The sequence below is a fragment of the Lactuca saligna genome, chromosome 4, assembly GCF_052625555.1.
Source record: "Lactuca saligna cultivar CGN05327 chromosome 4, ASM5262555v1, whole genome shotgun sequence".
In the NCBI taxonomy this organism is placed as follows: domain Eukaryota; kingdom Viridiplantae; phylum Streptophyta; class Magnoliopsida; order Asterales; family Asteraceae; genus Lactuca; species Lactuca saligna.
This window is the reverse complement of record NC_136420.1, coordinates 336,605,741-336,629,854: the sequence shown is the minus strand read 5'-3', so window position 1 is coordinate 336,629,854 and position 24,114 is coordinate 336,605,741. Positions and strand designations below refer to the sequence as shown.

Genomic DNA, 24,114 nt, shown 5'->3' with positions numbered 1-24,114 from the left:
GGTAGATAGTTGTGCGATAAACAGATGAGAGGCCTCGATGTTGTTTTTGATTCAGTCATCTAGCGGACTTTAGATGACGACCACAGACGTTCTAGACAATCTTGTGGAACGCTAGCAGGTTCGCCACCTGTAGGTGTTAATGAACTTGGGTGTTCATTCGATGTACTCCATCCCCCTCATGGTTGCCTTATTTGACATATGCTGTCGGGAAACCCCCGAATGCATGTGTTGTCGCCCCGATGAAATATTCTTAGACTAGGTCCCTTGTGTTAGTTATTTTAGGGACGTAAAGTGAGAATAACGGGAATGGGTAATTGGGTTATTGTTGGTTGATGAAAATTAATTTAATCATTTATTGTGGGTTGAAAACCCTATATGCTCACCAGGCTCCCAAGCCTGACCCACTCAGTTTATTTGTATTACAGGAAGTGGCGCAAGGGCATAAGATGGATGAATCATCAAGTTGTTTTGTTTACAAGTTTATATATATATATATATATATATATATATATATATATATATATATATGTATATATATATATATGTATATATATATATGTATATATATATGTATATATATATATATGTATGTATTTGTTGAATGACTTGTAATGTTATCGTTTATGCTTTATGGTCTGTATCGGAACATGACATCCCAAGTTTTGATTATATAATGAAAATACATTTCTTTATGAAATGTTTTGGTAAATATTATTTTATCACGTTTTGTTTTTGGGAACAAATTCCGCAACTGTTTTAATCAAAGGATTACTCTGAAATCCTTTTAAAAGCATAAATTAAACCGGTCTTTTCTGGTCGTGATTTTGGGGATGTCGCAGTTGGTATCAGAGCATTAGTTTAAGCGAACTAGGAATTTGTAGGATTTCTAAACTTAAACGTAAAATGCTAAGTGAAATTTTGAGATGTGTGTCTGTTATGTTTTAGAAAGGAGCACTAGTTTGTTTTAGGAAATTTGCCTAAAATGCTTTTATGTGCTAAATGTTATATGTTGCCATATATGATATTATTTGTTCGGATCTATGGCCTGTTGCCGACCAGATCTGGAAACCTTATGTTTGTAGGATTCTAAGCGTACGTCTACGATATTAGAACTAACATGTAAACATTTCGGAGTGATAAGGATGATTTGAATATCTATCGTGAATAAGGATCTAATTTCACCTTATTCGGTGTATAGATCAAAAATGGTGTGAATAAGAAGTGGAGTTGGAAATGCTGATGAAAACATGAATCAACCACCAGTGATTGAGCAAATACCTGTCGTAGCAGCAGCACCTAAGCTGATAACAATAGCTGGTGTACAATTGATGATTCAGACGATGTTGGATCCTCAGATGGATGAAACGAGACATCTGCTTCAACAGAATCGTGAAGAACTCTTAATTCAAGTGGAAGAGCCCCAAGTGAATGAAGGGCACTCGGAAGGTGGAAACTTCAGTGGGTCTGTTGGTCAAGCCAACCCACTGATAGTTAGGCAAAACAACCAGGATGGAAGGAATGTTGGGATGGGATGCAAGTACAAGGACTTTCTGACTTGCAAACCATCGACCTTCACTGGAAAGGAGGACCCGATCAGAGTGATGGTTTGGATCTACGAAATGGAGTTAGCCTTCATGACTTGTGGTTGCAGAGGCAAGTTGTAGACTACCTTAGCAATGCGTCAGTTCCGAGGTGGAGCCGTTCATTGGTGGAACACTCTAGGGAAGACTTTAAGCCCTAATGAGCCACTACAATTGTCATGGGCAGAGTTCTTGGCGCAGTTCAAGCGCAAGTTCTGTTTGGCTTAAAATCTGTTGGAATTGGAGAATAAGTTTTTGACATTGACGAAAGGCAGTATGTCAGTTGATGAATACACTAATAACTTTACAGACAAGATGGAGTTTTCTTTGCGCATCGTTCCAGATGAGCTGACAAAGGTTGACCGGTATGCAAAACAACTCTCATGGGAGTACGCAGTGCCAGTTCGTCAGACACCTACTCTAGAGGCAACTATTTGGGCTGCCAAGTCTGTTGAGGACATGATCAAGGGAAGAACCGCCAGCAAGGTTGAAGTTTGCGAGAAGAGGAAGTTTGAAGGAACCTCAAGTTCCAATAAGAAAAGCAAAATTTTGAAGTCTGATTTGAAAAAGTTTGGAGGAAAAGAGGCGAAGCAAAATGGTGTGAGAAGTGCAAGAAAAAACACTTTGGGAAATATTGTGAGGATGTAACTTGCTACAAGTGTGGAAAAATTAGCCATTTTGCCAATAAGTGTCCGTCCAACAAAAGGATGTGTTTTGGCTGTAATGAAGAGGGGCACATTTTGAAAGACTGTCTGAAAAAGAAGGAGGCAGCTAAGCCCAACATTCCACCAAAGCTAAAGGCGAGAGCCTTCCGGATGACACTTAAGGCTGCGAAAGATGAAGTTGATGTCGTTGCAGGTACCTTTCTCCTAAACGAATTACCTGCTCAAATTTTGTTGGATTCTGGAGCCAACTACTCCTTTATTTCGTATGAGTTTGGTAGAAAACTAGCTTTTCCTATTGATAGACTAGATAATGCTTTATTAGTCAAAGTTGCTAGTGGCAAGTTTGTACCTGTTAGCCATCGTATGAAAAACATCTTAATCGACCTTAATGGGAATAAGTTTCACGAGGTATTATTTCCTATCGAACTTAATGGTTTCGAAGTTGTTCTGGGAATGGATTGGCTTAGCGCCAATGACGCCAAGATATTATGCAGGAAGAAGATAGTAAAACTAAACATGCTAGGGAAAGAGTCATTTATGGTGTACGAGGACAAACGTCGAGTAAATTATGGAATCATTTCCCTAATGAAAGCCAGAAAGTGTTTGACCAAGGGATGTACATCATATTTAGCATTCGTGATTGATGATAAGAAGGAAAAGAAGGCGATGCAGAGTATTCCAGTGGTGTGTGATTATGCGGAAGTATTTCCTGAAGATCTTCCTGGATTACCACCTGATAGACAAGAAGAGTTCAGAATAGACTTGTTACCAGCAACCACGCCAATAGCAAAAGCACCTTATCGATTAGCACCGACGGAGATGAAGGAGCTAATGATGCAACTTCAGGAGTTATTGGACAAAGGTTTCATTAGACCTAGTTCATCACCCTGGGGAGCTCTGGTGTTATTCGTGAAGAAGAAAGATGGAAGTATGAGAATGTACATCGATTATAGAGAGCTGAACAAGAAAACAATAAAGAATAGATATCCGTTTCCGAGGATTGATGACCTGTTCGATCAACTACAAGTTTCAAGTTATTTTTCAAGGATCGACCTAAGGTCAGGATATCATCAGCTAAAAGTTAGAGAGTAGTATATCGAGAAGACTGCATTAATAACTAGATATGGACACTACGATTTCTTAGTTATGTCGTTTGGACTAACCAATGCTCTAGCAGCATTCATGGATTTGATGAATAGGGTTTGTAATCCGTTCCTTGATAAATTTGTGATAGTGTTCATAGATGACATTCTGATTTACTCGAAAAACCAAGAGGAGCATGGCAGACACTTATGAGAAGTGTTAGAAGTCTTGAAGAAGGAGAAGTTGTATGCAAAGTTCTCCAAATGTGATTTTTGGATTCGTGAAGTCCAATTCTTGGGTCACGTGGTCAACCAAGAAAGGATAATGGTTGATCCAACAAAGATTGAAGTCGTGATGAAGTGGGAACAACCGAAAAGTCCCACGGAGATCTGAAGCTTTTTAGGATTAGCCGGATATTACCGAAGGTTTATCCAAGGCTTTTCTTTGATTGCTACTCCATTAATAACTTTGACCCACAAAGGAGCAACTTATGCTTGGAGTGATAAACATAAAGAAGCATTCGAGAAGCTAAAGAAGAAGCTATACGAGGCACCGATACTTTCTTTACCCAATGGAGTTGAAGACTTCGTTGTCTATAGCGATGTGTCTCGGTTGGATTGGGTTGTGTTTTGACCCAAAGAGAAAAGGTGATAGCATATGCATCTCGACAGCTGGAGGAGCATGAAAAGAATTACCCGACTCATGATTTGGAGTTGGAAGCGGTAGTTTTCGCTCTAAAAATATGGAGGAATTACCTCTATGGCACGAAGTGCAAACTTTTCAGTGATCATAAAAGTCTCCAATATCTCTTTAATCAGAAAGAGTTAAATATGAGGCAACGATGCTGGCTAGAGTTACTCAAGGACTACAACTGTGAGATACTTTACCACCCCGGTAAAGCTAATGTTGTTGCTGATGCTCTTAGTCGGAAAGTCAATCTTGAAAGAAAGAGGACAAGAGCATTGAGAATAGAAGTTGTCTCGAAAATTGTGGAGAGTATAAAGAAAGCTCAAGAAGAAGCTTTAGAGAAGAATGACCGAAAGGAGGAACGTTTGGGTAAAACATTAGTGTTCGGTATAAACAGTCACGGACTGAAGGTGTTCCAAGATCGGATTTGGGTACCTAAGTCCAGAGGAATTAGAGATCTTTAGATGGAATAAGCTCACAAAACCGTGTACTCGATTCATCCTGGTAGCACTAAAATGTATAGGGACCTGAAACCCTACTACTGGTGGCCAACGATGAAGCTTGATGTTGCAAAGTATGTGGCCGAGTGTGTGACTTGTGCGAGATTCAAGACACAACATCAGAAACCATACGGTAGTTTAGAACCTTTACCTGTGCCTATGGGTAAATGGGAAGACATTGTGATGGATTTTATCACTAAACTACCCAGAACAAAGAACGGTCACGACATGATTTGGGTGGTCGTTGATCGATTCACTAAGAGTGCGCATTTCATAGCAGCCAATGAGAAATGGTCTATGGAAAAGCTTGCGAATTCTTATGTGAAGGAAATTGTAAGGCTTCACGGTGTTCCGTTAACGATTGTGTCAAATCGTGACAACCGTTTCACCTCACGATTTTGGAAAAGTCTACAAGAGGAATTGGGTACCAAGTTGTGTTTAAGTACAGCTTACCATCCACAGACTGATGGTCAGAGCGAACGAATAATACAAACACTTGAAGATATGCTGAGAGCATGTACCCTGGAATTCCAAGGTAATTGGGATGAAGATTTACCTTTGGTAGAATTTTCCTACGATAATAGTTTCCACTCGAGCATAAAGATGGCAACTTATCAAGCTTTGTACGGACAAAAGTGTCGTACGCCGTCTTGTTGGCTTGAGGCTGGAGAAAAGCAGTTTATGGGACCCGAGATGGTTCATCAAACCGCTGAAAAGTTGAAAATAATTAGAGAAAGAATGTTAGCAGCTCAGGATCATCAAAATAGCTATGCTAACAAGAAGCGAAGGCCAATGACTTTTGAAGTTGGAGATTCGGTTTTGCTTAAAGTCTCGCCGTGGAAGGGACTTATAACATTTGGTAAAATGGAAAAGTTTAGTCCAAGGTTTATTGGACCTTTTAAAGTTCTTCAGAGAATTGGAAACCAAGCTTACAAGTTTGAATTACCCGAAGAACTGAATGGAACTCACAACACTTTTCATGTATGTTGTTTGAGGAAGTTCACGGGAGAAGTTCCCGATATAATTCCAATTTCTGAATTGAGAATTGATGAAAACAAGAGGTTAATTGAAGAACCAGAGGCAAATCTTGACCGAAAGACTAAGAAGCTTCAACGCAAGATGGTCGAATTAGTTCTTGTCCATTAGAAACATTCGAATGGGCCAAATCTCACTTGGGAAACGGAGAGTGACATGTTGAGTCGTTATCCGCATTTGTTTGTTGATGTGTGATTTCGGGAACGGAATCATTCTAAGGTGCAGAGAATTGTAACGCCCGTGTTTCCAGGCTAGCCATTATCCTTGATGTAATAGTCTAGGTTAACCCTTGTAACTCTTTTTGAAGTATTAGTGATGAAATATTTGAGTATTATGTGAATTATGTGTTCATTTTCTTAATTATTATAATTTAACGAATTAAGGATAAAATAAGCGTCAAATTTGAACTGTGAGATAAGCCTTACATCTTTACATAAAGATGTAGTGGTCGAAACAAGGATTCCGAAGATATAAAGAATGCCGAAATCCGAGTTATAACGAAGAAGTTATGACCTGTCGAAGTTTCGCGACAGAATAGACAACGCTGAATGACGTAAAAAGTGAAATTTACGTTAGAGCGATATTTAGCCTTAGTGATCTAAACAACAGTCGTAGATTTCGTTATACCGAGATCATTCATAAAAAGAACGCCCAAATCTGACTTCGTATGAGGAAGTTATGATTTTTCTAAGTTTCGACTTAGCAGTATGCAGCCCGAATACACGATTTGAGATCGAGCGGTTTTTAACCGAAACAATCTAAACGAGAATCGAAGATTTCGTTAATAGTAGTGAAACGATAAAAAGATAGTCGAAAACGGACGTAGGATGAAGAATTTATGAATTTATAACAGAGTTTTCGTGTCCCGGTCTACTAAAAATAAATAATAAAAATAAAGTCAAAATTAGCCAACGGAGTCTAAACGAAAGTTGTAGAGCGTAGTCTCACCTACGCTGGGATATAAAGAACGTTGAAAACGGAGTTCGTATGAGGAAGATATGATATTTTGAAGTTTATTAAATATTTTCGATATTTAATTTAAATATAAAATATCTGATATTATCCAAAGGGGAGGAGTCAGCGATCATATCCAGGTTACGCCCAGCGTACCTAGATTTACGCCCAGCATAAATCGAGGATCCAGACCCTATAAAAGGGAGTCGAGTGTAGCCGATTCTTTTGCTCATTTTCTCTTTTCTCTCTCCTATTTTCCATCATTTTGCGTGCAAATTATATCCCGAAGCCCCGGTATCATTCCCGAGACCCGAAGCAAGCCCCGAAGATCCTGAGAAGTGCAATTCTCAAGCCGAATCTTTACCCGCGAGGAGCCCAGTTTTTGTGAAGATCTGCCGAAGAATACTACTTCTATAAGTCGTAGTGTTGTTCGATCATTTTCTGATCAGGTGAGTGTGTAGTTACTTTCTTCTAACGAATAATTATGAAGTATTTTATATGAAATACGTGTTATGTGTATATTTTGTTGTTATATGCGTGAATGTATATTCACTTTCTTCTATCTCATAGATATGATTTATTCTCTATGAAATACGTGTATGTGTATGTGTCTCATATGTTGTTTGGAATATGTATTGAATGAGAATGTTATACAGGTTTTAAACTATGCATAAATATATATACTTTTATCTACTAATATGTCAGGTAGAACATGGGTAGATAGTTGTGCGATAAACAGATGAGAGGCCTCGATGTTGTTTTTGATTCAGTCATCTAGCGGAGTTTAGATGACGACCACAGACTTTTCTAGACAGTCTTGTGGAACGCTAGTAGGTTCGTCACCTGTAGGTGTTAATGAACTTGGGTGTTCATTCGATGTACTCCATGACATATATTGTCGGGAAACCCCCAAATACATGTGTTGTCGCCCCGATGAAATATTCTTAGACTAGGTCCCTTGTGTTAGTTATTTTAGGGACGTAAAGTGAGAATAATGGGAATGGGTAATTGGGTTATTGTTGGTTGATAAAAATTAATTTAATCATTTATTGTGGGTTGAAAACCCTATATGCTCACCACGCTCCCAAGCCTGACCCACTCAGTTTATTTGTATTACAGGAAGTGGCGCAAGGGCATAAGATGGATGAATCATCAAGTTGTTTTGTTTACAAGTTTGTATATGTATATATTTGTTGAATGACTTGTAATGTTATCGTTTATGCTTTATGGTCTGTATCGGAACATGACATCCCGAGTTTTAATTATATAATGAAAATATATTTCTTTATGAAATGCTTTGGTAAATATTATTTTATCACTTTTTGTTTTTAGGAATAAATTCTGCAACTGTTTTAATCAAAGGATTACTCTGAAATCATTTTAAAAGCATAAATTAAACCGGTCTTTTATGGCCGTGATTTTGGGGATGTCACAACCATAGGAGTGTTATAGTACACAAAACCCAACACAACCTCCATCTCTCAAAACCCAAAGAACGAAACCCTAGTCCTCATATGAGTGTTTATGATCGTTTGTTGTGATTTTAAGGTGTTTTTGGATCCTTTGAAGGAGGTGAAGCTTTGGTGGACTTGGAGCTTGAAGATCCAGAATCTTCATCAACTTTGAAAGCTATTTGAGGTATACAGATCATAATTTGATTGTTCCTTATGATAGATCTAGTTTAGGGCTTGTTTTTATTCTTTTATGGTCCTTTAAGCCATACTTGAGAGTATAAGTTACTCCAAAAGTTAGGGATGGTAGATCTTGGCATTTTTTAGGACCTTTATTCATAAAAATGCAATCTTGATGAGTCATCTTGGCACATGAATGAGTTAGAGTTACTCTTATGGTTCTTTTTTGAGTTTTGGGCCCTATTAAGTCATGAAAGAGTGTAAAGTTACCAACTTTACGTATTAAGACACCATTTAGGATCAAATCTTGGAGTTTGGCTTAGTGGATTAATCGATTAAGTGCTTAATGAAAATTTTGCTTGTATGTGGAGTACGTTGGGCGTACCCAGCTCATACGTTGTGCGTACCCAGCTCATACGTTGTGCATACTGGCCCCGAAGGGAGTACACTGGGCATAAGTCTGAGTACGATGGGCATACTTAGTAGCTTGACTTTTGTTAACTTTTGCGTTTTAGGCTATATTTGGACTTTTAGGGCTTGGGCCTTGTTGGGCTAATAGTCTTTTGACCTTGGGGCATTATTAGGCTTTGGGCCTGATGTGTGTGAAACGAGCTAGTTTTAATCCTACTTTTAGTTAATAAATTAAGCACACACAGGCAGTGAACCTGTCTTTTAGTGGTACAGTTGGATAAGTAAGGTGTCGAACTTAGGGAACGAAAATTAATCTAATAACTAATTTTAACTAAACAAGTAATAAAAATAAAAGGTTTTTTTCTCTAGTTTTACAAGACTAGAAACTTAAACTTAGAACTTAAACACTTAACTAACTAAGCAATTAAAGCAAATGACAAATTTACCAAATTTATTAAAGGGTTTCTGTTTAGGTTCAACTAATTCACTACTATGATTATTTAAATGATAAATTAATTATTATTGGTTACCAACTATAGTGGTTAGGTTCATGTTCATTACTCCTAACCCTTAGACAATTAATCAATTCAAGCAGTGGCCAATTGTTTAAACTAATTAATTCACTAGTTCAATTGTTTGGATTAAATAAGATTTGTAATTGGTTAATCAAGTTGGTGTTTCAATTAACCTCTTGTTTGTTGGTTTCTCAAACAAGCTCACACATTAATTTACCCATTCTCTAATTAATCTTAATTTCATATTCATTATTCTTAAGCATATGATAACGTGTTCACATAACATATGAGGTTAATAATTAAGAGATGTTCATGCAGCTTAATTACCTTCCAATTAACAAAAAATAGTTGTCATTAATGCATAAGGTTCTTTAGCAAACTTAATTTAATAAAATCACCAAATAACAATCAATCAAAAAGTATATTCTAAACCATAGGAGTAAATTAGTCTTCCCCAATAGAAACAAAACGAATTTAGTTCATAGTCATCATAAAAACAAACTCAAAAGCAAATTTAACTAAGCTAAACACACTTAATTCCTAAAGCTAAGTGGAATGATTAACCTAATTGCCTTGATTCTTCAAAGGAATGAAGATTAGGGTTCCTTAGCTCCTCCAATGGTTCTTTTTTGCAGGTCCAGCTCTCAAAATCGCCAAAAGTCTTTTCTATTCAGATAATGATTCGATATTTATAATTATCACAAAACAGGGTGTACTCGGCGAGTAGCAGACCCAACTCGCCGAGTAGATGCTAGTTATCCATCTTATACCAGGAGTCTTGACTTATCTTCTGGAATATTCTAATGTACTCGCTGAGTAGCCTCGAGAACTCGCCGAGTAGGAAAGCCTTTGTCCCTCATTCTTCATTCTTTGGTCTCTAATTGCTTCCCCTTGTTCCCTTTCACTCCCAAGCATCTATTTTGGATTGAAAACAAAATTTAAACATTATTAAGTAGCTTTTGTCCACATTATACACATAATTAGTTAAAAATGAATAAAAATGTATGCTAAATAATTAACTAATTATGCACATATCAGGGCCTTCTTGAATTTAGGCTTATAATGGGTTTTGGGGCATCATGTAGGAATTTGGGCCATATTGGGCTTTTGGAGCCATTTGGTTGGGCCTTGGTTGTTGGGACAAGTGAGGAAATGGTAAAATGGTCTTTTACCATAGGAGTTGGACAAATGAATGGGATTCATAAGTTATAGTTTAAGGCCCAATTGTTAATTGGAGTTTTATTGATTATTTAGTGCAGGGAATTTCCAGATCAGTAGTCCGAGCAGTTATCTGATTTCTAATAGTTTGAGGTGAGTCTCCTCTCAGTGTTTATCGGGTCAAAGGCGTCAATGTCGGCCCATGATTTATTATGGTTAGGATGCTAGTTCTTTGTGTTATTCTTGCATTCAATGTATGTGATTTGTATACCGGGTAGGACCTGATGCCAAGCAGGGCATGATGAGTGTATTGTATGCTATTTGCCTTAGTGATTATTGCATGTGCTTATGTGTCTATATTATTGATAGATATGTTCTAAGCGGGGCCTAATGGTTGTTGGGCATGGCCCATTATATGTTTGATATGTATGGTATGAGGTATTTTGGGGAACTCACTAAGCTTCATGCTTACGGTTTTCGGTTTATGTTTTAGGTACTTCCAGATCGAAAGGGAAGAGCTCGGGATGATCACATCGCACACACCATAATTTTCTGCATTTTATTTGACTCTAATGTAACTGGATGATTATTGATATACTCTGGTTTCATTATGGTTTTTATGAAACATTTTGGATGATGGTTTTATTATTATAAAAATTGAAATTTTTGGTCTTAAATTTTGGGACGTTACAAGGAGCATAGTACCAGCTGTTTGAGTATGGTACTAGTTGTCATCAGAGTGAGGTGAGTCTTTTCATTGTACTTTCAGGTCGAAGGCACCAATATCGGCCCACTTGATTGTATAGTATGCTAGTTATATTTATGATACTTGCATAGAAGACCATGGGGGTAGCCCGTGACATTTGTATGAAAGACCATGGGGGTAGCTCATGACAATTACATGAAAGACCATGTGGTAGCCCATGACACTTGGATGTTAAACGATGGTGGTGGCCCATGACACTTGGTTGTAAGACCCTGGGGTAGCCTATAGCATTCTAGGGAAAAGACCATAAGGGCAGCTGATGGCAATTGTGTGTATGGTATTTGGTACTCGTGATTAAATCCATGAAATAACCTATAAGCGCGAGTTTAACCAATATATAAATCCATGAAATATATAGAGTAAATTACACGAATGGTCCCTATGGTTTGGGGTAGTTTGCGTGTTTGGTCCCTAACTTATTTTTTTTAACTCGGAAGGTCCCTATGGTTTGTTTTTGTTACGCGTTTGATCCCTACTGTTCATTTTTGTTACGCGTTTGGTCCCTATCTTATCTAAAAAGACTATTATTTAAAGAGGAAAAAATAATGTGGTAGGTGAGGTAAGGTGAGGGGGTGGGATTAGGGGAGTGTTCTTTAAATAAATTTAAAAAATCAAGGGCATAATAGTCTTTTTAGGTAACATAGGGACCAAGCGCGTAACAAAAACAAACACTATGGACCTTCCGAGTTATAAAAATATGTTAGGGACCAAACGCGCAAATTACCCTAAACCATAGGGACCATTCGTGTAATTTACTCAAATATATATATATATATATATATATATATATATATATATATATATATATATATATATATATATATATATATATATATATATATATATATATATATATATATATATATATATATATATATTTAGGTTCATATATAAACCTTAATTATTGTGTGAATGTGTAAACCAATGAGAATTTAGAAAAATAACAAATGATTAATAAAACAAATAAAAGTTAATTTTGGAAGTTTACATATAATTATTTTACTAACCAAAAAATGAACTCGTGTATTTTCCTTAAATAATGGGTTTCGGTTACAAACTTTATATCTTTATCCGCTTTTTGATTCCAAAAGTTCAACACAGACCGAAATTTTCCAGAGCAAAAGTTGCAGGTCAAAAAAGAAAGACTATGTGAGAACAATTATTCTTCAAGAATGAAAATTTAATTGTGACATGGAGGTCAAAAAAGAAAGACTATGTGAGAACAATTATTCTTCAAGAATGAAAATTTAATTGTGACATGGAAAACCGATAAATCAATCTCCAAAAAAAGTAACCTGAAAAGTTAAATTTCAAAACAATTAATTTGTATTCTTAAAGAATGCACACATTTAATATACAAAATCAACCAAAAAACATGAAAGTGTTCTTATAGAATTTTCAATATGCAGAATTTAATATATCATATTCTTCAAAGATGCACGTACAATACTTTAAGAGGGTTGTTTTATTGTATTTTTCTTTAGGAATGTATTCTATTATTTTTCAAAATCTTATATTATTCTTCAAGAATTTGTCCAATTGTATTTATTTAGTCTTCACGAAAAGATTTTTTTTTTTTTTTTAAATTGTAACTATTATTCTTAAAGAATAAGATATATGAACTTATAATTTATTACTTATTCTTCCAGAATGAGAATGATAAGAATAAAGTTGAATTACATCATTTGAGACATTCAAATCGATCTTTAATAAAAACATATTTTTTCATAATGATAATGATAAGAATAGAAACTGAATTTTCAAAGCATTTAAAATTATTAATTTGTATTTTTTTAAATTTAGTTTTTTAGTAATTAATGTGACTTAGTTGCCTAAAATATATGTAATTTTCATTTATTTCTCTTAATAAAATATCTTAGTTTTCTTTATAATTAATTAAGGGTAATTATATAATAATTGGTAATCCATGTTAATACTATGTTCCTTACAATCACATCTCTTCATTATTTTTAATCTAATGATTATAATTTTGTCACATATTCACACAATAATTATGATTCATATTTAATGTTAACCCTCTATATATATATATATATATATATATATATATATATATATATATATATATATATATATATATATATATATATATAAGTCATTTTTTGTGAATTGGCTGTGCATTGGTTTACTCCATTGCATCTTGTAATTGGGTGCTATGAAGTGTAATTTCATGTATGACCTGATAAGTAAAATTGTATAATTATATAGTCAATGTTTATTTATTCCTTTTGTATTAATAGGAAAAGTGATATCTTTGGGCTCATCGGTGTTTTAATGTTGACATTATAGTGTTGAGTTCAACCAAGACTAAATTGATGTGTTCAATTTGTAGTCTAATGACGTCATCACAAAACGAGATTAATTCTAATCCATGTCTCATGCTCATACGATATCGGAAGAACGAATGGATAGTTAATCACTTATCTTAGGACCAACAAATTCTGATAGTGTCTTTGAAAACACTTTTTAGTTATTTGGAGTTGTGCTTTGTAGTTAGTGACTTATCCAAGTAGTAGATTGTTGGATTAATATGTCTAAGTACTAACTAAATTGGTATAATGTTGATAAATAAAAGTAAAGTTCTTTTTCGGTAGCCCTCATAACCAAGAAATTTCTTAGATTGATTATAGGAGAGAGATAAATGATTTATTAATATATTATATGATTAATATATTAATTAGAACTAGTCATAATTAATTTGGAATTAATATTGGGTTAATTAGAATTAATTAAAGGTTGAAGGACTAAAGTTATAATTGTTCAAAAGTTGAGCAAATGAAAGGTTCCATAACCTTCCTCCTGTGAACAATTTTTACGAGATCCTATAGGGTTTCTGAAAGCCTCCATTTAGATAATCAAAGAACTAGAAAAGTGCCTTATTTGAAATAATATTATTTTGTATTAAAATTAGAGTTGTTAAATGTCTCCTAATCAACTATAAACAGAGCCTTATACCATGGAATTTTCGGCCACTCTATTCCACAATACTAGATATGAAAATTAATCATTTCTCCCCTCTCTCCTAATATTTCTAGGGTTCTTGTGTTGAAGGTGTAAACCATCAGAGACTCGCATACAATTGGAGCTTGTTTTCAAAGAGACTATTGGATTGATCTTATTGGAATCTAAGATTTGTTTACAATAACAAATGAGAGGTATGTAATTCGTTGTCAATTTCAATTTATACTAGGGTTTAGAAGTTTTGGTATTTAATAGTACATTGTTTCAATAGTGTTATGACATAGATCAAAATAGGTTGCATGTTCCCTTAAAAATATAAGGATTTTTCCGTATTATTATATGTAAAACTCATGAGATGGTAAGGTCTAGTATCACCTAGAGATCTTGAAATATTCAAGACTCCACTTTGATCGGACATTTCATCATCGCACAATAAAAATATATTTGAATTTTTGTATTTTGTGCAAAGTAACAACATATTTCAAATAATTCTATTAATAACAATTTTTTGCATAATATTAAGTTTTATGAACTTTTTATAATGATTATATTTTGATAAAATGAATGGCAATTTGATCTTTTATTATAACAATAGTAATAGACAAACTAAAATAAATAATTATAAAATAGGTTGTTATGTGAATTTGACTTGTAAAAAAAAAGTCCAATTTTCCAAAATGTTTGGTATAGAACACATCGCCGCTTCTTTTAACATTGCATACAACTTGAATGTAGTAAGCATCGAAACTGCCGACGAGTACGTGTCTGTCTTCTCCGCCCGAGCCCCACCTCCTTCCTCAATATATCTTCAATTTCTCTTTCTCTTCTTCATTTCATTTCAATTCAATTACATCTTTCTCTCTCTAGATTCATGGCCCCTGTTAACAACATTGTACAGATCAATAACAATGATCACCCCCCAAAATATAAGGTTACAATCGTTGGAAGTGGCAATTGGGGTAGTGTTGCTTCTAAGCTCATTGCTTCAAATACCCTCAAGCTTTCTTCTTTCCATGGTTTGTCTTCTTGACTCAAAGATTCAATTTTTTTTCTTCATGTTATTGAATCGGTTTCGTGAAAACCTATGTTTGATATTGAACCAATAGATGAAGTGAAGATGTGGGTGTTTGAAGAAACATTACCGAGTGGTGAAAAACTCACAGATGTCATCAATCAAACCAATGTAATCATAATTTTGCCAATTCATAACATTTGTGTTCACGATTTGTAATTTGATTTCTCTCAAAATGTTGATTTTTCTTTTTCTTTTCTGTTAATCAACAGGAAAATGTGAAATACTTACCTGGAATTAAGCTTGGGCATAATGTTGTTGCTGACCCTGATCTCGAAAATGCAGGTATCATCATATCATCATCTTCATCATCAATCATCATCCTACCAAAAAGACTGAATCCTGAAATTCAGGGGAGGAGTGAGGACCATGTATCACGTCCACATCCTGAAACTTTTTTACAGCTTTTCTATAGTATTGTATATCACCCAAAACAATTTCGCAATAGAAACGTGATACGTTGCCTCGGATTCTTGAATTTAAAGAATTAGGGTTCTATACTTGTATGTAGTTATCTGTGATTGATGAAATTAAAGAATTATGTTCTTAATCTGGCAGTGAGGGATGCAAACATGTTGGTGTTTGTGACCCCACATCAATTCATGGAGGGTATATGCAAGAAATTAATTGGAAAGATTAGAAGTGATGCTCAAGCCATTTCTTTGATCAAAGGAATGGAGGTCAAGAAGGAAGGTCCTTGTATGATCTCCACCCTAATTTCCCAACAATTAGGCGTTAATTGCTGTGTTCTTATGGGTGCTAACATCGCTAATGAGGTGATATATTATTCCTCTAAATTATTAATAATCCAACTTCAAAAAAATACTAATTATGTTTAAACAGATTGCAGTGGAGAAATTTAGTGAAGCAACAGTAGGGTTTAGAGGAAACAGAGAGATTGCAGAAAATTGGGTGCAATTATTTAGCACTCCTTACTTCATGGTCTCAGCTGTAAGTGCAACTAATTGATCATCGAGTTGTTTTGGGGCTTTTTTGGATTTGTATGCACGTTTGAAACTTGAAAGTGATTTTCTGATGCTCAATAATCATAATCAGTTAATTTGATGTATAACATATGTTTTTTTTTTCGAAAGAGTGATGTATAACATATGTTGTAGGAGATAACATTTTGAATGTATTTCATAATTAGTCTTTGGTAAATTCCTATTATTGGAGGAAGTAATAGATAAAGCAAAAGGGTATAGAAGTAATTTCACTCTTTCTGTAACATTGTTGTTCTTCCACCAACCCTGAGCGGGCCCACACTATCAGGTATATATGTACACAGCTGCCCACTAGGTTGGTGACATAAGAGTTCAGATGGTCATTTATCACTTTCAAAATGCACATCCAAACACCTTTTTATTCTAACTATATGGTTGTTAGATATGAAATATATATTTAAAAAAAAAAAAAAAAATTATTATTATTTTTTTACAGTGTCAAGATGTGGAGGGAGTTGAACTATGTGGGACTTTAAAAAATATCGTTGCCATAGCAGCAGGTTCATTAATCCCTCTTTTTTATTTCGTTTTTCAATCGATATAATAATAAATAAGGTTTTTAACGGGTTTAATTTGTTATTGGCAGGGTTTGTGGATGGATTAGACATGGGAAATAACACAAAGGTAGCTAGAATAAAAAAAAGGAACTTATAAAAAATCTTGAAAAAAAAATCATAAAGCTACAATCTTGAATATTTTCTTGATTAATATGATACCACCAGGCTGCAATAATGAGAATTGGGTTGAGAGAGATGAAAGCCTTTTCAAAGCTCTTATTTTCTTCGGTTAAAGATAGCACGTTTTTTGAGAGCTGTGGTGTTGCTGATCTTATAACAACTTGCTGTAAGGAGGGGCAATTTTGTCTTTCATTCTGTTTCTTGTTTTTTTATTAGTTGATTTTCATAGATTTCAATATGTGATGGCAGTGGGAGGACGAAATAGGAAATGCGCAGAGGCTTTCGCTAAAAATGGTGGCAAAAGGTTTGTCATTTTTGCCATCAAATTTCACTCCATTAAATTTATTTATTTATTTATTGTTTTTTTTTTTTTTGGTTATAATTTGCAGATCATTCGATGAGCTTGAAGCAGAGATGTTGCAAGGACAGAAGTTACAGGTAATGTCAGTTATACTGCAAAAGTTGAAAATATAAAAATTTCAAAAGAGGACACCAAACTAAGAAAATCATTTACATCAAATCAAGAAAAATAGCGGAAAATGACGAAAATGTCAGTGATTAATATTTTGTTAGGTTGTTAAAAGATTTTGTGTACTTTGCGTACTTCATTGAAACTTTTAGGGGTTAAAATAGTGAAAAAAAAAAAAAGGTGGGGTAGATTGTCCCACTTTATGTATGTTAGGTTGCTGAAACATAGAAAATTTGAACTTCAAATACTTGATTAAAACTTTTAGTGGTCAAAATATAAAAAACAAAAGCTTTGAACTTTAAATACTTGATTAGGTTGTTAAAACATAAAAATATAAGCTTTAGCCTTTAAGCACTTAACTTAAAAATTTTAGTGGCTAAAAAAGTATAACAAAAATTTTAGTTGGTGATTTGTACCGTACAAGTCATCAATGCATGAACTCAAGTTAAATATTCAAAATAAAGTTAACTTTTAATTATTAAAATTGAATATAATACTCATTTCACCAATGTATATCTTATCTCAATTTCTCCAAGGCCCATATTAAAAGTTAAAACCACACCGGCTCCTTTGAACATTAATGTTCTACGATTTACCTGAACATGTAACTATAGTTATAACTGTAACTGTAACTGCTGTCCCTGCTACTGAAAAGTACATTTTGGTTTTGAAGGGCGTATCAACAGCCAAAGAGGTATACGAGGTTTTGAAACACAAAGGTTGGTTAGAAATGTTCCCATTGTTCACGACCGTGCATGAGATTTGCACAGGCCGTCTACCGCCAACCGCCATTGTTGAGTACAGCGAACACGCCCCGAAATTTCCCATTGCACTCAACCCGGACACATTTCAATGACTCATAAATCCATCAACAAAGTAACATGTACTCTAGTTTTCTAGTTCATAAATGTAATCTTGAACTCGTTTTTTTGGTTTTTTTTAAGCATTTGTTGAATGCAAAAGGTAGAATAATGTTTCTACATAAGGGAATATTGCCAAATGCAAGTATATCTATCAGGAAAACTTTCCGATTCCCCGTGTTTCAAGATCAAAATCCATTTTGAAATATTGTTGATCTTCAAACTTTATAAAATCTTTTTAGGGGGTGATGTGAATCTATGCATTATACTTTCTTTTTAACCATTTAATATACTAATAAACTTCATTTATAATTATTTTATTATATAAGATATTTATACGATATGGTTTATTTCACGTAAAACTTAAAATGATGAATTTGTTATCCAAGTAAATGTCATTTTATCTCATAAATATATAATTTTGGGAAATTTACTCGATCCTTTTTAAATAAAAAGAATTTATCGAACACTGAAATAATAGACTGTTTGTTGATTAAGGAAGTTTCCATGGTTTAAATTACATAAAAAGGATTACAATTAAAAAGAGAAAAGTGGTAAAAAGTTAAAAAAAAAAATCATAAAAAAAATGCCCCCATGCAGGATCGAACTACAGACCTCCAGTTTACAAGACTGGCGCTCTACCACTGAGCTATAGGGGCTTAATGGATGCTTGAAATTCTTACAGATTGGTAATAAACGATGGTTGCTATATTAATCAAGGTAGACATATTGTTTTATTCGTTTAGTAATCTTCATTAAATCAATAGGGATTTTTGTTATAACTTATAAGTTCGCTGATCATCATATATTGTTTCATGGGTTCATTGATCATTAATCAAGATCAATCCAACTACTAACTAGTTGACTCGATCCAAAGTCAAACTTAATATAGAAATTTTCAAAATGTAGGTACGAACATTTATGGGCGGTGGTAGATGAAAGAATCCTTGAGTATGACTATTATATCTGCCTTAGTGGCTAAAGTATAATAACAAAAACTTCGAATAAAAAACAAAGGTGGTGATTTATACCGTAGAAGTCATCAATGCATGAACTTAAGTTAAATATTCGAAATAAAGTTTAAATTAGGTTGATAATTTTGCGTTATATAACCCTTGAATTCTAGGTTAGTTATCTATTATTTTTAGAATTATTAAAATTGAATCAAAGTGTATAATGACCATTTCACCAATGTATCTTATCTTCATTTCTTGGAGCAGCATCAGTAGCGAATCTAGAACTACAAATCACATGGTTCCTTATATAAATAAAATGAAAAAAAAAAATAAAACATATTAGTGGTGGCAGGTCGAGTCGTATTGACATCCGTCGACCGAAGGTGAGATTGATCAATCAGGCTAGTGAGAACGTGGTGAGGCGTCCATCATTTTGAGATGTCGATCAATGATCACGTTCTCCGGGCGACATTTCGTTAGGCTATTTTTGTTTAATTTAAATTGGATTGGGTTATTGTCTAATGAATAAATTTAAAGTGAATTGATGCATTAGCTTAGTCCATAAAATATAGGCCGATAATTTTTTTTGGCCAAAGATTATAATGCATTAAGGTAGGTCTTTTAAAACTAATAAGATATGTCCTTATTATTATGCATATATACTTTGTATTATTACTAAGAAAAATAGGTAGGTCCTAGGATCTACCTTGAAGCAAAGTGGCTACGCCCCTAAGCACCATATAAATATATCTGGAACCACCGTCCCACAATCGGAAAGTGAAATCTTAAAATGTGGTTTTGGATTCAAAACCAATCGGACTTTTTTGATAATTGGTATTCTGCGATTTACCTATTGTTATAGAAAACTACATTTTGGTCTTAAGTTACAGATTGGAGATTCTAAATTATTGGAGGTCACGAGAGGTGCATTTTTTAGGGTGGCGAAGTTACTGAGAAAAAAATTATGTTGGTTAGTTGGAAGTCTACTTTGAATTCCTTGTAGAACGGTAGTATTGAGATTGGAAGTGTTGAGTCGTTAGGCCCTTTTGTTGAAATGGAGGTGATGATTTGCTTCTAAGGTCGTGTGGTATACATACAACGACCAAGTTCATGGTTGAGCTGACCACGAACAACAGACGTGCACACCACCCTATTGTTTTGTGGTTGGCCATTCTCGTGGTCTTTCGTGTTGGCTATAACGGATTCAAACGGCCAATGAAATCAAAGCAACATTTTGACCAATTTCTATAGCCATTCAAAGGCTACTTTGTTAAAAAAAAAAATAACCAATTTATTTACCTATAAATACAACACTTTTACTCATTTTTTACACCATTTTTTTCTTCATTTATACACAAACCACACACAACATCTTCACAACCAAAAACCATGGATCCCAACCAAAATACCCCTACAAACTACAGGAATCGCAAACCCGATAATGTTTTTATGTTAGATACAACCCCTTGCCAATTCTCGACTATGGAGTCACCTCAAGGCGGTTTTGTCAATTTGCTTCAAACCGGTTCCCCTATCCAACAAACACCAATTTTCTAACAACAATATCAACATTTTCCGTCTTTCCAACAACAACAAATGCAGCAATAATACCAACAATTTCAACAATTTCAACAACTACAACTCCAACAACAAGTGTCACAACAACAACAAGCAATTTCACAACCACCACTTTCGTCGGATTTTGTTGCGGAAACGCAACCTTCACCACCACCTCAACCAAAAAAGAAAAAAGGAAAAAAAAAATCGGTCCGAACCACTACCACCCAAGAAAGGGTCTGTAACGTCCGTAGATCCGGGCAAGTCAATTTAGAGGCAATATGGGTCGAAAACGACTTTTCGGCAAAAGATTATTTAGAATAAATAATTTTAACCAAGTTATAGTATATGTCACAAGGTTTCCGTACATATAAAGAACGCCGAAATCTGAGTTATAACGAAGAAGTTATAGCCCATCGAAGTTTTACGGCAAAACCGGCACGGCACCGGGAAGCGTAAAAAGTGAATTTATGATAGAAGATTTTTAGCCTTAGTTATCTAAACCAAAGTCGTAGAGTATGTTAAAATGAGAAAATCCGTAAAAAAAAACGCTCAAATCTGACTTCGTATGAGGAAGTTATGATTTTTCAAAGTTTCAGCTTAGTAGTGTATAGCCCGAAACTCGAATTTTAGTTCGAGCGGTTTTTGGATTACGCGACCTAAATGAGAGTTAAAGATCTCAATAATAGGAACTCAACAGTAAAAAGATGGACGAAAACGGAGTTCGTATGAAAGAGTTATGAATTCTTCGCGGTTATTTAACAGTCTAAACGCCTCCTACTGTTAAATTTATGATCGGTCGAGAATTAGCCGACGGAGCCAAAATGAAAGTTGTAGACATTATTTTTACCTACGCATGGATATAAAGAACGTCGAAAACGGAGATAGTATGAGATAGATATAGACGAAGCTTAGTCGCTACTTTTCGAGCGCGGCGAATTCGATACAGTTTTGTAAATCCGAAATAGAATGAGAATTAGCCAACGAGGTCTAAATGAGAGTTGAAGATCTCATTAATAGGAACTCAACGGTAAAAATACAGACAAAAATGGAGGTCGTATGCGAAAGTTATGGACGAAGCTTAGTCCCTACTTTTCGAACGCGGCGAATTCGATACAGTTTTGTAAATCCGAGATAGAATGAGAATTAGCTAACGAGGTCTAAACGAAAGTTTAAGATCTCATTAATAGGATCTCAACGGTAAAAAGACAAACAAAAACGGAGCTCGTATGCAAAAGTTACGGACGAAGCTTAGAGGCTACTTTACTATAAAACTCCTATAAATACAAGGGTGAACTCCTCATATTTTCTTCACACCATAAGCCTCTCTTTCTCTCTCTAACTTCTCTCTAGCCTCCATAAACCCCTCCCAAGTCTACGGAACCTCCCTATCACGAGAAGAAAGCCCCGGAGCGCCCGACGGCTCCGAGAAGAAAAGCTTTCGGCTCGGAAACGCTGCTCCAACGAAGCCCGGTTTTTAATAAAAAACTCATTGTAAGTGAGTTATGCCTATACTATATTTAATATAGCTTTTATTTAATTATAGTAACATTATTAGGACCTTAAAATAATTATTTGGGCTATTATTATGAGTTATATTGAGTGTTATTTAACGCTTATATAACAGTAATAATAGCTAGACTATTAATTAGTCGTGGTTAACGTTAAAAACTAAACCCTAGTGGTATTGATACTAGGTTTTGTCGAGGAAAATTGTTTTGAGATAACGAAGTGCTGTCTGAGTTCGGAATCACCACCTAATCAGGTGAGTGCATAGTCCCTTTCATCTTACACATAGATATGAAGTATTTAATATAAACTACGTGCTATGTGTGCATATTATCTGAATACTTGCTGTCTATGTTGGATGAACGTTTTATACATGTTTTAAAGGATTTAAACTATATACGTATTTTATATATACGAATATATGGGGTATGATGATGGGTAGATAGATGATGAGAGATAGAAGATGACGTGAGTATACATTGGCAGCTATAGACTTAGTGTCTATGGGACAAACACCAGTAGCTATGGACTTAGTACATGTCAGACGTTGGTAGCTATGGATTTAGTACCTGTTAGAAATTGGTAGCTATGGACTTAGTACCTATTAGTTAGACACTGGTAGCTATGGATTTAGTACCTGTAGGAATTGGTAGCTATGGACTTAGTACCTGTTGAACGCTGGTAGCTATGGATTTAGTACCCGATGAGTAGGATATAGCAGCTATGAAATTAGTGCTTTACGAACTAACATCGGCAGCTATGGATTTAGTGTCAGTCCTATAACCCTGGAAGTAAGGGACTTCGGAATAAACAAATGCAAGATAGACGACTCTTAGGTTAAATCCTTAAGAGTAAAGAAGATAACGGGGATGGGCAATGGGGTTAATTGTTTGATGATTAAACATAACAATTATATTATTGTGGGTTGAAAACCCTATGTACTCACCAGGTTTCCCAACCTGACCCACTCAGTTTATGTATATCACAGGTGTTGATATGAAGTCACTTTACACTAAGAGATGTAAAGAGATGTAGATCACTAGTGTAAATAAATGTAAGTTCTGTTTATGCTTATGTTTCTGTATTAACGATGACATCCCAAACGTTTTAAAATGAATAAAAATATGTTTCTTCGAAAATGTTTTAATAACGTATTTATCGTGTTTTTCTGGGAACAAATTCCTCAACCTTTTTATAAAATGAAGTACTCTGATTTTTATAAAGCATAAAAAAAATCGGTCTTTTCTGGCCGTGATTTTGGGGATGTCACAGGGTCCCATGGACAAAAGACGAAGAAGAAAAGTTAGTGGATGCATGGGTGTCGATTTCCCAATATCCAATTGTAGGAGATAGTCAACCTTACGGAAGTTTTTAGGAGAAAGTCCGAGCCATTTTCTACGAGTTAATGGAAAGTGAAACTCAAGATGCCAATCAAATTACGTTGAAATAGCGAGGTATTTGACTAAAATGCACCGAGTTTGAAAGAATTTACAACAACCTCCTAAACATACGCAAAAGCGGTTCGAATGATTTTGATGTTTTCAAGGCGGCCGTTGAGCAATTTGAAAAAACAACTCCAACACGCAAAACTTTTTCGTATATGAAACCGTAGCTATAATTGAAAGACGCTCCAAAATGGAAAGAGCAAATGGAAGGAACTTCGCAATCTTCCGGTTCAAAGTGTTCGGAAAACCCCGATGGAACTTCCCAACAATCGGACGGTTGAACACACATCGACATCAACGACGATCCGTTGGATCTTGAAAATGAGCAACCTCTTCGTCGGCCCGTTGGAAGAAATAAAACAAAAAAAGCGGCTTCAACATCTTTGAGCTCTAGTGTTATGGATATGTTCGGCGATAAATTTGATCGATATGTGCAACTTCAAGGAAACGAAGGTCGAGGTGATGACTCTGATGGAGCAAAAAACGATTGAAGCATAAATATCATTTCAAGAGTCACAATCGACGATTCAAACAAAAACCGATATGGAAATCTTAAAAATGAAAGCGGACGACCTCGAGAGCGAAGACTTGGAACTTT

General features: G+C 34.9%; 1 protein-coding gene, 1 long non-coding RNA gene and 1 other non-coding gene across 3 annotated transcripts in view; 2 read left to right on the top strand and 1 right to left on the bottom strand.

The window, feature by feature from the left end:
* The first annotated feature begins 14,697 nt into the window (after nucleotides 1-14,697).
* Nucleotides 14,698-18,243, top strand: GPDHP (NAD-dependent glycerol-3-phosphate dehydrogenase family protein). The gene is made up of 11 exons (XM_078993068.1): nucleotides 14,698-14,983; nucleotides 15,074-15,150; nucleotides 15,252-15,324; nucleotides 15,598-15,815; nucleotides 15,883-15,990; nucleotides 16,480-16,543; nucleotides 16,630-16,667; nucleotides 16,766-16,886; nucleotides 16,970-17,024; nucleotides 17,110-17,158; nucleotides 17,863-18,243. Exons 1-11 carry the CDS (start codon nucleotides 14,839-14,841, stop codon nucleotides 18,043-18,045), a joined length of 1,131 nt encoding a protein of 376 aa, XP_078849194.1. The 5' UTR covers nucleotides 14,698-14,838; the 3' UTR covers nucleotides 18,046-18,243.
* Nucleotides 18,244-18,636: 393 nt separating this feature from the next.
* TRNAT-UGU (transfer RNA threonine (anticodon UGU)) lies at nucleotides 18,637-18,708 on the bottom strand. The gene has a single exon. It is a non-coding gene; the product is annotated as a tRNA-Thr (tRNA).
* Nucleotides 18,709-21,892: 3,184 nt separating this feature from the next.
* Nucleotides 21,893-24,114, top strand: part of LOC145040246 (uncharacterized) — a 2,343-nt gene continuing 121 nt past the window's right edge. The window contains exons 1-4 of the long non-coding RNA XR_013679889.1: nucleotides 21,893-22,056; nucleotides 22,260-22,327; nucleotides 23,060-23,125; nucleotides 23,344-24,114. The exon at nucleotides 23,344-24,114 is cut by the window's right edge and continues 121 nt beyond it. This is a non-coding gene — a long non-coding RNA (uncharacterized LOC145040246). The remainder of the gene's footprint in view (nucleotides 22,057-22,259; nucleotides 22,328-23,059; nucleotides 23,126-23,343) is intronic.